Below are 14,099 nucleotides of genomic sequence, written 5' to 3'. Positions count from 1 at the left end.
AGGGTCCAGAACCCTTTGTGAGTTCATGGGCAAAGCCATTCCTTCCAGACTGGAATATGAATAAGGAAGGTTGCCCCTGCTTCTCCTCCTCACCTCACTGCAGAAAAGACAGGCAAGGCAGAGGACCTCCCTCCCCGAACCTCAGCACAAACTGTTCAGGGGACAGATCAGGATTGTCAAGGGGATGGTCAGGGCTTTGGATCTCCAGCACACAAAGCTGGCCCCCACATCATGTTTTTTATTAGTGGTTAGGACTATCATGAATAGCCTCATCCCAGAAAATGTATACTGATGAGACATGGAGACACAGATATAGCTTTGGCAACTGATAGAAATGAGTGAAGTATACCAGCAGAGTCCTTCTGATAACCTTCCAGTTCAGCCAATGGGAGAATAGCCAGAGGCCATATGGGAGGTCCAAAAAGAATGTTTGGGAGAAGCAAAACCAAGAGATCATACTTTAAAAAATTTTTTTTATTATTTTTTTGTTGTTTTTGGTGGGGAGGTAATTAAGTTTGTTTGTTTGTTTATTTGTTTAATGGAGGTACTGGGGATTGAACCCAGGATCTTGTATATGCTAAGCACACACTCTACTGCTGAGCTATACCCTCCCCACTATTGTCATCACCTTTTCGGGGAGGGGGTAGATAATCAGATTTTTTGTTTGTTTGTTTGTTTGTTTAAATGCAGGTACTGGGGACTGAACCCAGGACCTTGTGCGTGCTAAGCATGAGCTCTACCACTGAGTTATACCCTCCCCACTATTATCATCACCTTTTTACAGCCGAGGACAGGGAGGCTCGGGGAGACCAGATTACTTGCCCAAGGCAACAGGGACATTCTGACTCCAGGCTCCATCTCTCAGCACTAGCCTAAGCTGGCAAAGGAATGACACCAGAATGCCTTGAAGTAGGAGGCAGACAGAATTGCTTCCCAGACCGAGAGCTGAGGAAAATTCTCTTTGGTGAGAGAAAAGTTAGAGAAATTAATCATAGCTCTCATCCAAGTCTCGGTATTCTGATGGCCTTCAGGGGCTCTACGTACCCTCTGTTGAAGATGACGTTTGGTAGTATGTCCATCTGACCTAGTGGTTGCAGACCTAGAAGGTGTGGTTGTCTGAGAACGTCTCTGGGCTCTACGTACCGCCTGTTCAAGATGAGCGTTTAGTAGTGTGTCCGTCTGACCTAGTGGTTGCAGACCTAGAAGGCGTGGTTGTCTGAGAACGTCTCTGCTGCCTGTAATGTCGAAGGGCAACTTTACTGGGTCTGAAAGTCTTGATTTACAACTTTGTTTACCACAGAACATTGGGGACATTGCTTGATCTTCCTCTGCTTGGAATTTACAAAAGAGAAAGTATCACGTGTTCTCATTTCTTTCCTTTCAGGAATAATTCCAGCTAACGGGAAGGTGGATGTGACTGTGACCTTCACCCCCTCTCAGTACGGGACGGCACAGATAAAGCTGCAGTTGTGGATTTCCCAGTTCAACTCTCAACCATACGAGTGTGTCTTCACCGGAACCTGCTTTCCTAACATGGCTTTAAAGTAGGGCCGCCTGGGGTTGTTCTTGTTTCTTCTTAAAACTTTCAAAAATATGTCTTCCTTTCTTCCATTCTGTTTTTCTTTCTTATAACAGAATACCATCAAAAACTTATTTGATATGCCTGAAACTAATATCATGTGTCAACTATACCTCAATTTAAAAACTTACTTAAAGGAGGAAGCTGCATAAAATATGCACTTTAGGGTATGATTGTAATGCTTGTAGCAGTAGCTGCTCACGCCAAGGGCAGAGGAGCTGACTGAGGAAAGGGATTTTTGGGGGGAGACTTTCTTTCACTGATGATTTCTGGGGCGCTGTTTGAATAGCTGGCCATATGTATGTATTACTGTCCATCTGAAAATTTAAATCATAAAGGCCAGAACAACATAGCTATTTTCAAAGTTTCAGTATAACGTCGTAATTCATTGAGTGCCTGCCGTGGGCAGTGTCCACTGCAAAGCCCCATGGGAAATGGTCCCCACCCTGAAGATACTCACGACAGAGGAGCCCAAATAAGTCACGTGTAGCAAGTGACTTTGACATAAGGCAGAAACGGAAACAAGCCAGCGGGAGCTTTCCTTTAAAGTGCCATTGGTGCTCAAGTCAGGGTAAAGACGTGAAATGGGACTAAGTTTTACCTCATAACAGATTATCCCTGAGCATCCATTTCCTTTTGAATGTGAGCTTGTGTTTTTATCTTCAAGTGTATCTCGTTAATAAGCTGTTTTCTAATATGTATGATTTTCATAAAAGTGGAAAGGATACTTTTTCACAGCATAAATACCGTTCCTTGAAAATCCTTACAAATATCTTGATAAAGAAAAAGTTTGATTTTTCCTTCTCTCCCCTTCACACATAGATACACACCACGTATTAGCATCATTAGACGTATTAAAAGTGGAGTACCAATCTAATATCAAAGTGTGAACCAACTCCCGATTGATTATATTATGGTTTTCTTCCTCAAAATCCAAAGCAACCTAAATCAACTATAGAATATTAGTGTGGCCTGCTGAACTCAAATCGTTCAAGTTACCACAGTGGAACTAAAATGACTCGGCCAATAAATAAGTAGCATTGGCTATAAATGAAAAACAGTGCTCATTTTTCTGGTGTCAGGTAGCTGGCCAGGTTCACACATGCGCTACAGCACGCAAACGACCTTCTCAAAGGCATCACTTGAGTGAGACTTTCACTTATATATCCTTCCATAGGCGTGCTCTTACCTACCCTGGAGCATTTCACGGCAGAAGCACCACATAGATGCAGACATACATCTTTTCTAAACTACTTTATTTCGGTTTCCCAGCTAGAGTTTAATACCTTGCTTAGTGTGCTCTTGACATTTTTAAGGACTACATCTCAAGACCCACATGTCTCCCCAGGCTGCAGACAGTACGATAATGCAGAAAGTCCACCCCAAAGGAGACGAGCATTCCCACTGCAGTGTTCTCTGAAAGTTTCATAGGTTGCGTTTTTGGTTTCAGAATAGAGTGTGTGATGGACTCACTCACGTCCTGAATTTGGCACCGCCAAATTCTACATGTCACTCTTCAGTTTATCCCTTTCTCTGACCCCTTTGTTTTCATCATCAACACTAGCAGTTAGGCTTCTTTTGTTTTTTGCTTTTTGGATTTTTTTTAGGGGGGTAAGGTAATTAGGTTTGTTTGTTTGTTTGTTTATTGGAGATACTGGGGATTGAACCCAGGACCTCATGCATGCTAAACATGCACTTTACCACTGAGCTATACCCTTCCCCTCACAATTAGACTTCTTAAGGAGACTGTTTTTTTTTTAACACCCTCCAAAAGCTCTGACTGTTCCCTAAAGATTTACAGCAGAGGTGATGTCAAACTCTGTTGAGATAGGAGTTGTGGGGCCACCCTAACCAAGACCTCATCCCTGCACATCCCACACGTCAGTCAGCATACATTCTACCCAAGGACAGATTCTCCGGTGCTGTGACCTTTCAGGACTCTTACACAGAGCCTGTTAAATTTGGGATTGCAGGTGTATCACCCATGTTGTGCAGCAGGGCCTGTTTAATAGGCGCTCGGCAGATGCACACGGACTGTCAGAATCCAAGGATGGCGCAATTTCTCATCTCCTTTCTGGAATGACACGGATGTGTGTCATCCTACCAAACACATGTTCACATATTCCTTCTTAAATGCTTCATGGGTAGCATTTATGAACATGACCTGGTCCTACTACATCTCGTGATAAATAAATAGCTTCTGTAGACACGGAAGCCACAGTATCTATACCTGTATATGTTCAAAGTACTTTTCATTTACAGAAAAGATCTCAAACATTAGCTTGAATCACTTTTAAAAAAATTAGATCTTGCTACGAATAGTGGGAGTAATTATTCTTTTACGAGGAACAGAAGTCCATGTAAGAGTTTTTTTAATGAAGTAAATTAACTATGGAAAACCAATAGACTACAAATGAATTATGCTAGACCATGAGAGCATTTTTCAGCATGTCCTGTTTTCCGCTTATTTTCTTTGACAATGTAAGGAAAACAGCCATCAGCAGGCTGTTTATATGTGGTTATACTCTGGTCTACTGACATTGTGTTTATTTTAGTAAACCACTGTTTAAGCACCTAGATTGATTTCCAGTTTAGATACAGTAATTAATGGACTGGTATTATCAGAAGTAACATGAAAATAGGCTCCTTGAGTTGTTAGACTATATACTAATTTAATGTCTGTTTTAAACCCTAGATTAGAAGAATTTGAAAGATTGAATACTCTTCCTAAGAAAGTAGTTGTCCCTCCAGAAAAGGCAATGACACGTGTACATTTTCACCGATCACCGGCAAAGATAAAGCCTCCAAAGGTTAAGGTAAAGTGGACGTTATGCTAACCACAATGGAAGGAATGACAGAGAAGCAAAATAATGAGTTTTCCCTCCTGATTTGCTCTCAGGAAATTGAATACCAGAACTTGAGATTTCCAGTAGATTTATCGAATCCATTCGCTGTGGCAACCGTTTTAAACCAGGAACCAGGCAAATTGAAGATTAAGGAACTGAGAGAAGGTAAGGAGTTGATCTGGTGTAAACCAGCCCCTGGGCAGAACTGGAAAGAGTTACTTCTTGTCACCTTTACTCTCTATGAGCAAAACCAACAAAACGCAGTTAGATCGCTGTTCTGTCTCACCATTAGAAATGTGTTTTTCTCTTGGCAAATGGTTCTGATTTAATTACTGGTATCATCATTGTCTTCTCCCGCCCTCAGTTTTGGACCAAGGCACTGAGCTTTCAAAAACCAGACAGATGAAGGAAGCACTCTTTGAACAGAAAGTCAGGCAGGACACTTATGAAGAGATCGAAAATCGCCTGAAGTGGTAAATATTGTGCAGTTGATTTGTATCAAGTGACAGTGTTTTGAGTCATGGCTTTTGATACCTGAGACACAGTGAGATGTAATAACTTTTTATGCCCTGTGAAAAATGTGATGATTCTCTCCCCCTTTCATGGGTCTTCTATTTCAGAATGAAGTTTCTATTAGGAATAAATCAGTGTGATCAAACCGCACTCTTTCCTAAGTGTGACCAGTGGCAGGACCAGAGTGAACCACAGGAGAGGCTGGGTCACTGCTTCTTGGCCACCGCTGCCGGCACCCGCCTCGCTCCAGACAGATCTGGGGGACTCGGGCACCCCAAGCCTTACCCCATTGTCTGTCACCCTACCCTGAGCTCCCTGGACCCGGGGCTGTGTGCCCCACGGGCCTTCTGGGGAGCCCAGCAGTGCAGACGGGGGCGGGCAAGGCTCCTGGTGGAAGTTTTAAAACTGAGATGCAAGACTTCAGCTTTGTGCTCCTGCAAACAAAATAGAATCCTTTGAGAAGTTTTGACCAGATCGCACTAGGCCTATCTGTGTGTACAGATTCAGCTGAGTGGAGTTTTAAAACAAAAAGATACGCCTGGAAAGGGTCGTTGAGAGGCCTCCTGGTCCGTGCTGCTGCATCCACACTTCCCAGACAGAGAGAACACACCCTGAGGTCTGGGGCCCTCCCAAGTGTTCCCCACCCTGCACCCCCCTTCCATGGGGGGACGCCCATTGTTTCTCACCAAAATCCCTTCTGTGAATTCACAGAATTCTGGGAGTTTCTATTTAGGGTCAGGCCTCAGTTGATTGGGAGGTATGCCAAGTAACCCAAACCATTAAAAAAAAATACTCTTTCCCTGTTATATATTAAACACACACACATACACACACACACATTGTCATTGTAGAAAACTTGAAAATATTTTTTAAATTTTTAAAAAATTTATTTATTTTAATGGAGGTACCAGGGATTGAACCCAGTATACCACTGAGCTGTACCCTCCCCCTGAAAATATTTTTTTAAGTGTAGAAAAGAAAAAAAAAAATCACTCTAATGCAGTGGCCACTGTTAACACTGCTGTGAAGCCTTCCTTCTATGCTTCTTTGTAACGTACTTGAAATCACATCTTGATTCAGTTTTGAATCATGTGTTTGTTCACTTGATTATTTTCTCCCAATTTTTTTTGTTGAAAGGTTTTCAACCTGCTGGTAGCACCCATGTGCACTGGGTGTAGGTTCCTCAGTTGTTAACATTATACCATGTATGCGTCCCTCACCCTCTGCACACACATGTGTGCACAGGCGCAAATACACACATGCACACGCACCCCTTTTATTTCCCTGAACTATTTGGAAGCAAGTTGCAGATATCATGAAACCTCACCCCTAAAGGCTTTAGCATGAAGCTCCTAAGAACAAGGACGTTCTCCAGCACTACCACAATCACTTCCAAAAAATTTAACAACACAAGATTAAATAAATCAGCCTAGTTGCAAATTTACCCAGTTGTTGCAATAATGTCTCTTATAACTGAGATTTTTGGCAGTGGCAGTGAGGGGAATCCAAGGTCCAATCAAAGCTCATACAATCTGTATTAGTTTTCATGTCTCTTTAGTCTCCTTTAATCTAAAACAGTTCTCTAGACACCCCCTTCCCTTTTTAAATCATAGCTACCATTTACTTTGAACACATGCCAGGCTACTTGGGTACCTTACATACCAGAGTTTTTTAAGTGTGACAAATTCATGTAACATAATATTAACTGCTTTAACCATTTTTAGAGGGGTAGGTAATTTACTTACTTGTTTATTTTAACAGAGGTACTGAGGACTGAACCTGGGACTTCGTGCACACCAAGCTTGCCCTCTACCACTGAGCTATAACCTCCCCACCAACCACTTTAAAATGTACAACCCAGAGGTTCTTAGTACGTTCACAATGTTGTGCAACTTCCAGAACATTTGCATCACTCCAAAGAGACACCCTGTAACCATTAAGCAGTCACTCCCCATTCTCCTCTTTCCCAGCCCCTGGCAAACAATCATCTACTTTCTATCTCCATAGTTTTGCTTATTCTGTGCATTTCATATAAATGGAATCAAATAATATATGGCCTTTTGTAACCAGCTTCTTTCATTGAACATGTTTTTAAGGTTCATCCAAGTCATAGCATCTATCAGTACTTTATTCTTTTTCAGGGCTGAGTAATATTCTATTGTATGGACACACTACATTGTGTTTATTCATTCATCAGTTGAGGGACTTTTGGGTGGTTTCCACTTTTTGGCTATTGTAAATAATGCTGCTCTGAACATTTATATACAAGTTTTTGTGGGAACATATCTTTTCAGGTCTCTTGGGTATATACCAAGGAGTGGAGTTGCTGAGTCATATGGTAATTCTATGCTTAATGTTTCAAGGAACTGCCAAGCTGTGTTCCACGTGGCTGCACCACTTTACATTCCCATCAGCAATGTACGAAGGTTCCAGTTGCTCCACATCCTTGGCAATACCTGTTATTTTCTTTCATTATGATTGTTACCATCATAATCTGTCATCATAGCTGTCCAAGGCTGTGTCAAGTGGTACATCACTGTGGTTTTAATTTGCATTTCCCTAATGACTAATGACATTGAATATCCAGATTTTTTTTATTCCTAAATATTTTAGCATGTGCCACTAGAAGATGAGCTTCATTTTGTAGAACACATTATTCATCATAGTTATGTCGCTGGCATCTCTACAACTTCTCTCCCCCGTGGCGTCTCCTCCAATACCTCAGCATCCATCTTCAGTTGTGGAATACAGTTAAGACACTCCATCCTGAAAAGGACTATGGTATCATGACGGGTTCTGGAAGCTGGTTTCTTTCTCCGCAGGCAGGTGCACCTCGGTAAAGATCCCATGTCCTTTAAATTAAGAAAAGACCTTATTGAGGAGCGACAAAGAGTAAACAACAAATACAAGGTCAGAATTACCACTAATTTGATAACGTTTATTTCTGTAAATATTTTGAATTCCCTGTTGTATGCAAGGTGCCGTATCAGGAGAAAAAAAACCTCATAGTTAAGTCAGGAGGGGAGACTACTGATGTGTCCATGGTTAACCATAAGTCAACTCTGGCTATGAATGTCACAGGGGGCCTCTGGGAAGTATTGTGGGGATTCAGGAGGCAGAGGGAGAGAGAACTCATGGAATTGGAAAGCTCCCTAGTATGATATAATTTTGAAGAATTGTAAAGAGGGCAGAGGCGGGGAATGGCTCACGTTCAGGTGGGGATTTTGCACCTGTCCCATGATCTGCAGAGCATGAAGGTAGGAGAGACCCATAGACAGTAGGCAGGAGCCAAGCCAGAGCCACATCCAAACTAAAGTCCCAAATCAGAGACACTCAGAGAGGCTGAGCAGAGAAGGGGAAACTGGTCAAGGGGAGAGGCCACACCTGGGTCACCAAGGCAGCACACGTAGGTTCAAGGGAGGAGGAGAGTAGAGATGGGAACTGTGGGACTTTGCCACACCCGAGGGCTCACAGTGGTGAGAGACATCATTACGTGCAGAGCAGATGCAGAGAGCGCCAGGGATAGGGCCATCGTGGCTGAAACTCAGGATGCTCATGGGCCTGAGGAGATAGTCTCAGCTCGGGCTTCATGTTACATGGGTTTGGACTTAATGGGCAGGACTTCTGGAATCATAACACTTTGTATCAATTTGCCATTAAGAAACGACCCTAGACTGGGTGGTGTAAACAGTAGAAATTAATTTCCTCACAGTTGGAAGGTGGACATCCAAGATGTGTTGTCAGGGCTGGTTCCTTCTGAGGGACATGAGGGAAGGATCTGTTGTCTTCTTGGCTTATCGATGACCATCTTACCCCTGTGCCTTCACACTGTCTTCCTCCTGTGTCCAAATTTTCCCTTCTTGTCGGGGTACCAGTCACACTGGATTAGGGCCCACCCTAATTACCTCATTTCAACTTGGTTACCTCTTTAAAGAAAGTATCTCTAAATTGGCACATCTGAGGTACCAGGAGTTAGGATTTCAATGCATGCATTTGGAGGGACACGTTCAGCCATAACACATGTATTTGAGTTTGGGAGCATGAGCTCCCCACTCAGTGCCGCGCACAGCGGCAGTAGTGGGGAGGTGGGGTTGGGAAAAACATGTATCTTGTCAGATAATGAATATATTACTCATATAGAATACATTTGTTCCCTAGATTTGGAGTCCAAATCAGATATTTGAATAAAGTCATCTTTTTATTTTCATAAGACAAACAAAAGAATGTAAAATCATTACATTGGTAAGTCGGAAAGGCACATATTGGATGGGCAATTCAATTTACTTTGGGGGGAGGGTACAGCTCAGTGGTTGAGCACGTGCTTAGCATGCATGAGGTCCTGGGTTCAATCCCCAGCACCTCCATTTTAATTAATTAATTAATTAATTAATTAATTAACCTAATTACCTCCCCCTCAAAAATAAATAAATTTAGTTTCTATGTTGTTTGGATTCTTTGCATGTGATTTAAAAAAAAACTTTTTGGAAAGAGAGGTAATTAGGTTTATTTATTTATTTGTTATTTTTATTTTAACAGAGGTTCTGGGGCTTGAACCCAGGACTACATGTACACTAGGCACGCACTCTACTACTGAGCTATACCCACCCCCTCAACGCTGCATGTGATTTTAAAAGCAAAATAACAAGTATTTTCTGTCAACCCCACAATGGAATATTTGCCAACTATTTTCAAGACTAAGGTGATAAAAAAATGGCAAGACCACGTCCATGTGAAAGTTAAGGCTGGAATTGGAGTATCTGGTCAACAGGCAAACCCTACCGTTTATACTTTTGGCAGGTGCATTAATGAATGCCTGTGTATGTGAGATTCTGTGCCGGGGGCAAGCCACAGTGCCCGCCCTTAAGAAGGTGACAGAAGGGGCCCAGAAACATTAAGAGATGATTTCCAATGTGCTGAGAGCAGTGGTAGAGCCAGGACTTGTAGATAAATTGGAAATGAGGGCGAGGAAAAGGATGAGATAGAGTGACTCCTAGGTTTCCAACTTGGATGTTTGTTGGTGGTTTTAAATGAGATCCCAAATACTGAAGAGAAGCGGTCTCAGGGGGAAAGTTTAATTTAGGACATGTAACGTCTGGGGTGACTGGGGGGCATTCAGGTGGCGGCTGAAGGAACAAATCTGAGCTGGAGTCAGAGGCTGGGTGTGATCAGTGCAGAGACCACAGGACAAGTATGATGACCTGGGGAGAGAGAAGAGCATCAAAAGGGCAGGAACTCAAGGCAGGAACCCTGGAGAACTTCCTGATTTAAAGGGAGAGAAGTGGGATGATGAAAGGACAGAGGAGAGGTGGTCTGGGTGGTCAGGAGACTCAGAGAACACAGAGAAAGCAGAGGGAGGGATCAGCCAAGTGCAGAGGGTTCTAGGATGACAGAGCCTGGAAAGTCCATGTTGGATTTGGTGACCTGGGGGTCCTCATCTACCTCAGTGACAGCAATTCCAGTGGACTAGAGGAGGTAAAAAGCCAAATCGTATTGTCTCGAGGAATGTGTGGGAGTGAGTACGTGGCTTCTTGAGTGTGAAGAGTCATGGCGTGGACTGTTCAAGGGGATGAGGCTTCTAGGAAGGGGCTTCTGAGTTGGAAGAACTTGAGCATGTTTGTAGGCTGAGGGCACAGAGGGATCCCCGAGGAGAAGGTTGAAGAAGCTTGCGAAGAGGCCAGGGTCGGAGGTAAAGATTGTCTTTGAACAGGAGGAAGGGCTGCAGGGGTTGAGGCGGGGGAGGGTGTCAGGCTGGCAGAGAGGGCCGTTGAAGGATGCCCGTGGCCGTGTCTTCCCCGATGACCCAGGCCGGCCGTAGAGACTGCGGTGCCCAGGGACTGGAGGGAGGCCGTGGGGAGTGATGAGCATTTGCACAAGTGACTGAGGGGCGCAGGAAAGAAGCAGTCCCGTCCTTCCTGTCATCACCCGGACCCTGAGTTCCCAGGGTAGTTGGAGAGCAAGCATGGCAGGGCCCCTGTTCTGTATGCCCAGGAGATTTCATCTGGCAGCTGAATCCTGGCAAGTGACCCCGTGGCCAGGAACACGCGGAGACCCGGGGCAAATGGCAGGAAGCAGAGAAAAAGAGTGCGGCGGGGATGCAGAGTGAGTCGGCGTTAGAGCGGGTCTGTCTCTGGGGTGATGAGCTTTCACTCAGGAGGGATGGTCAATAATACTAAGTTCTGGAATGTTCATCATAAAGAAGTGAGTCCTCATAAAGACATAAGAAATCTCCCTGCTCTTTCTTCTAGCTAACAACCCATTTGCCAATCTTTTCTTTCAACTGCCTGTATTTTACTTTATTTTCAGTGGTGCTGGAGGTCTGGGTCTCTCTCCATAAAGTCTGTGTTTTGAACCAAAGGTTCACAATCTTAAACTCAGCCTCCTGATGTGTGCCAATCAGAGCTGGGTGGTTCAGCGCGCTGGTGACAATAAATGTCTCCTATTTCTGAAAAGGGTGTTAATGTGGTGATCAGAATAGATTTCTTCCAGTTGAGTCTTTAAAAATAATTGTGAACAGGGTATGGAAGAGCAAAACTAGTTTCAGAAGTTACCTAACAGACAAATAATAAAAACTACAGATAGGTAAAACCTAACACGTTTTGCAGTGTGCACGGTCCTTTTTTCCATGGAGGCAGGCTTGTGTGGACACTGATCCAAGCCCAGCCAGCCTTCTTGGGAGTGACCCGGGAGTATCCAGTGGCTCCTGGGGAATAGGAAGGATTGTTCAGGGACCATGGGGAAGCAGGCAGTGGAGGAAGGGGAGCAGCCCGGGGGACACTTCAGGGAAGGGACAGACTCTGTCAGCCTCCACCACCCAGGAAAAGGGAGCGATCAAGTGCCTTTGTTAAAACGTGATACTTGGATAATCAGCTCTGAGGAGCTTAAAACTTCACTGGGTCATTAATTTCTGTTTTTTAATTTTGGGGGGTTTTAAAAAATTTATTTTTTGGTTTTTGAAGAGTGAGTTTACTTAGGGTTTTTGGGGGGAGGGGAGGTAATTAGGCTTATTTATATATTTATTTGGAGGAGGTACTGGGGATTGAACCCAGGACTTTGTGCATGCTACACATGTGCTCTACCACATGAGCTATACCTTCCACCTTAATTTTTTTTTAAATGAAATCTCTATACTCTCATGGTTACATGGCTTCCTAAAATCCTTTCTGTGAATTATAAATGCCTCAGAAATAATTTCCAGAGACTATCCTCTGATTATAAAAAGAAGGTATTGGGTTTGTGCCTCTATAAAAAACATGTTTGAACAGTAAGTGTAATTTCAATGGTCATTTTAACCACTCTCCCAACGGGAACCTCATAGGTAGATTTGACTAAATGCTTAATGGGTTTCTATCTGTTTTAAAGAGAAATAAAACTGGTGCATTTGTATTCAATTTTAACATTTCTGATGATTGAAAACCCCAGCTAGATAGAGGAGATCCTGTTTTGGATGAGGAATTTCAGCGACTCAAGACAGAAGTTAACTCCAAACGAGTTGTTCGAGACCTAGAAGAAGTGAGTAACTTTCCTGTGTTTGGAACCTAATGATCAGTAGCTTTTTATATGCTTATCTTTAAAGTGCTGAACAATTTTATGGAAATCTTTTTACCAAGAGATATTTAATAATTTTTAATACACTTATATTTTCAGAATATTTTTTCCCATTACATACCCACAAGTAAAGCAGCAACTTGTAATTAATGTTTGTTTCCTTTGAAATTAACAGCATCATATATTTTGGTTCCACCTTTCCACACTCCTCTCCTCTTGGTCTCCTTTTTTGCTTCCCTTTGCTCTCCGTGCCCCTGTCCACAGGCCCTTGGGGTGCCCCCCCCCCCACCTTAGTGGAACGGATACAAGACAGCAAGTCAGAAGCCAGAGTTCTGGTCCCAGCTCTACCACAGATTTGGGGCCTGGGAAAAGCCCTCTTAGCCTCGGTGCCAGTGTCCTAATATGTAAAATGGGGACAGCGGGCCCTCCACCTGAGTTTCCTCTGTCATGTGACGGCTTCTGGTTAAAACCCCAATTTTTAATTTTAACAACAAAAAAATTCATCTTAATTTCCTCACCTCCTCATTCTCACTTTTCTAGGTTTGCCACATCTGAATTTTTTTTCCCCTTTTTTCTTCTCCCCTACATTTAATCTGGCCACAAAGTCTTGCCAGTAGCTCTTCCACAAGGCCTTACCAAAGTCCAGCCTTCACGCCTCGCCCTCAGCTAATCTAACAGGTTGATGGTTTGCAGATCTGCCCTCCTGCATCTCCTCAGCGGCCCGCTACACGTGCCAAGGCGAGACTAATTCGTTTCCCATGACTTTTCTTCTTCTTGTTTCCCTGTTCAAGAACCTGCATTGCCTGAGGCTCTGGCTGCCTCACAACACCCCCAGGCACCCTTTCCTTCACATTTACTGATCCACGCACACTTGTACCCACGATGCGCAGACACTGTGCTGACGCTTGGCGGGCAGGGCTGAGCACGTCAGTCCTCCTTCACCGGCATCACACAGCCTGCGCCTCCCAGTTCCGCAGGCAGTGCCAGCACCCAGCATGTGGGGCTGACTTCTGTGTGGCTTTATTTTTCCTTCTCAGGCTCACCTGTGTTTGCTTGAGCTTTTCTGTCTAGATTGTAAATTTTGTAAAACCCAAGTCTTGTCTTTCACTTTTGGTCCCTAACCCAGGAAGTAGTCCCTGTGAGGGTATGTACACAAAAAGTGCTTAATAAATGTTCATTAAGCGGAAGAGCAAATAATAACCTGACTTGAGATCAGACTCTGAAACATTTTTATTAAATGCTTATGTCCGGAGTTAAACTTTAAACCTAAGATGTGCTTATATTTTATGTTCACAGAAAATCAGGGAATTTCATCCTAATTTTGATCCACTCATTAATAATACTTGGGTCAACAGGTTCAGGGCGCTAAGACGGTTTCAACAAGCAGCACGCAAGGTAAGTCTCAGCACTAGACTGAAATTTTAATTTGTTTAGTTATCAGCACAAGGAAATTGAACGATGAACTTTTTTTAATAGCAGTTTTCTTTGAGGTGTAATTCACAGACCATAATATTCACTCGTGTAAAGTGTATAATTCAGTAGTTGTCAATATATTCCCAGAGTTGTACCGCCATCACCATTATTTTAAAAAATTTTTTTTCTTTTTTCTTGTGGGG

General features: G+C 43.3%; 1 protein-coding gene across 2 annotated transcripts in view; it reads left to right on the top strand.

Annotated features, from left to right (window-relative positions):
- Positions 1 to 14,099, top strand: part of CFAP221 (cilia and flagella associated protein 221) — a 79,534-nt gene that overhangs the window by 39,526 nt on the left and 25,909 nt on the right. For both annotated transcript variants that reach the window (XM_074363514.1, XM_074363515.1), the window contains exons 8-14: positions 1,385 to 1,544; positions 4,275 to 4,395; positions 4,479 to 4,590; positions 4,790 to 4,898; positions 7,761 to 7,848; positions 12,358 to 12,447; positions 13,780 to 13,878. In XM_074363514.1, the coding sequence (XP_074219615.1) occupies positions 1,385 to 1,544; positions 4,275 to 4,395; positions 4,479 to 4,590; positions 4,790 to 4,898; positions 7,761 to 7,848; positions 12,358 to 12,447; positions 13,780 to 13,878 (779 nt within the window). The remainder of the gene's footprint in view (positions 1 to 1,384; positions 1,545 to 4,274; positions 4,396 to 4,478; positions 4,591 to 4,789; positions 4,899 to 7,760; positions 7,849 to 12,357; positions 12,448 to 13,779; positions 13,879 to 14,099) is intronic.

This window comes from Camelus bactrianus, chromosome 5, assembly GCF_048773025.1.
Source record: "Camelus bactrianus isolate YW-2024 breed Bactrian camel chromosome 5, ASM4877302v1, whole genome shotgun sequence".
Lineage (NCBI taxonomy): Eukaryota > Metazoa > Chordata > Mammalia > Artiodactyla > Camelidae > Camelus > Camelus bactrianus.
Note: the sequence above shows the minus strand (reverse complement) of the source record. Positions and strands in the feature narration are given on the sequence as shown.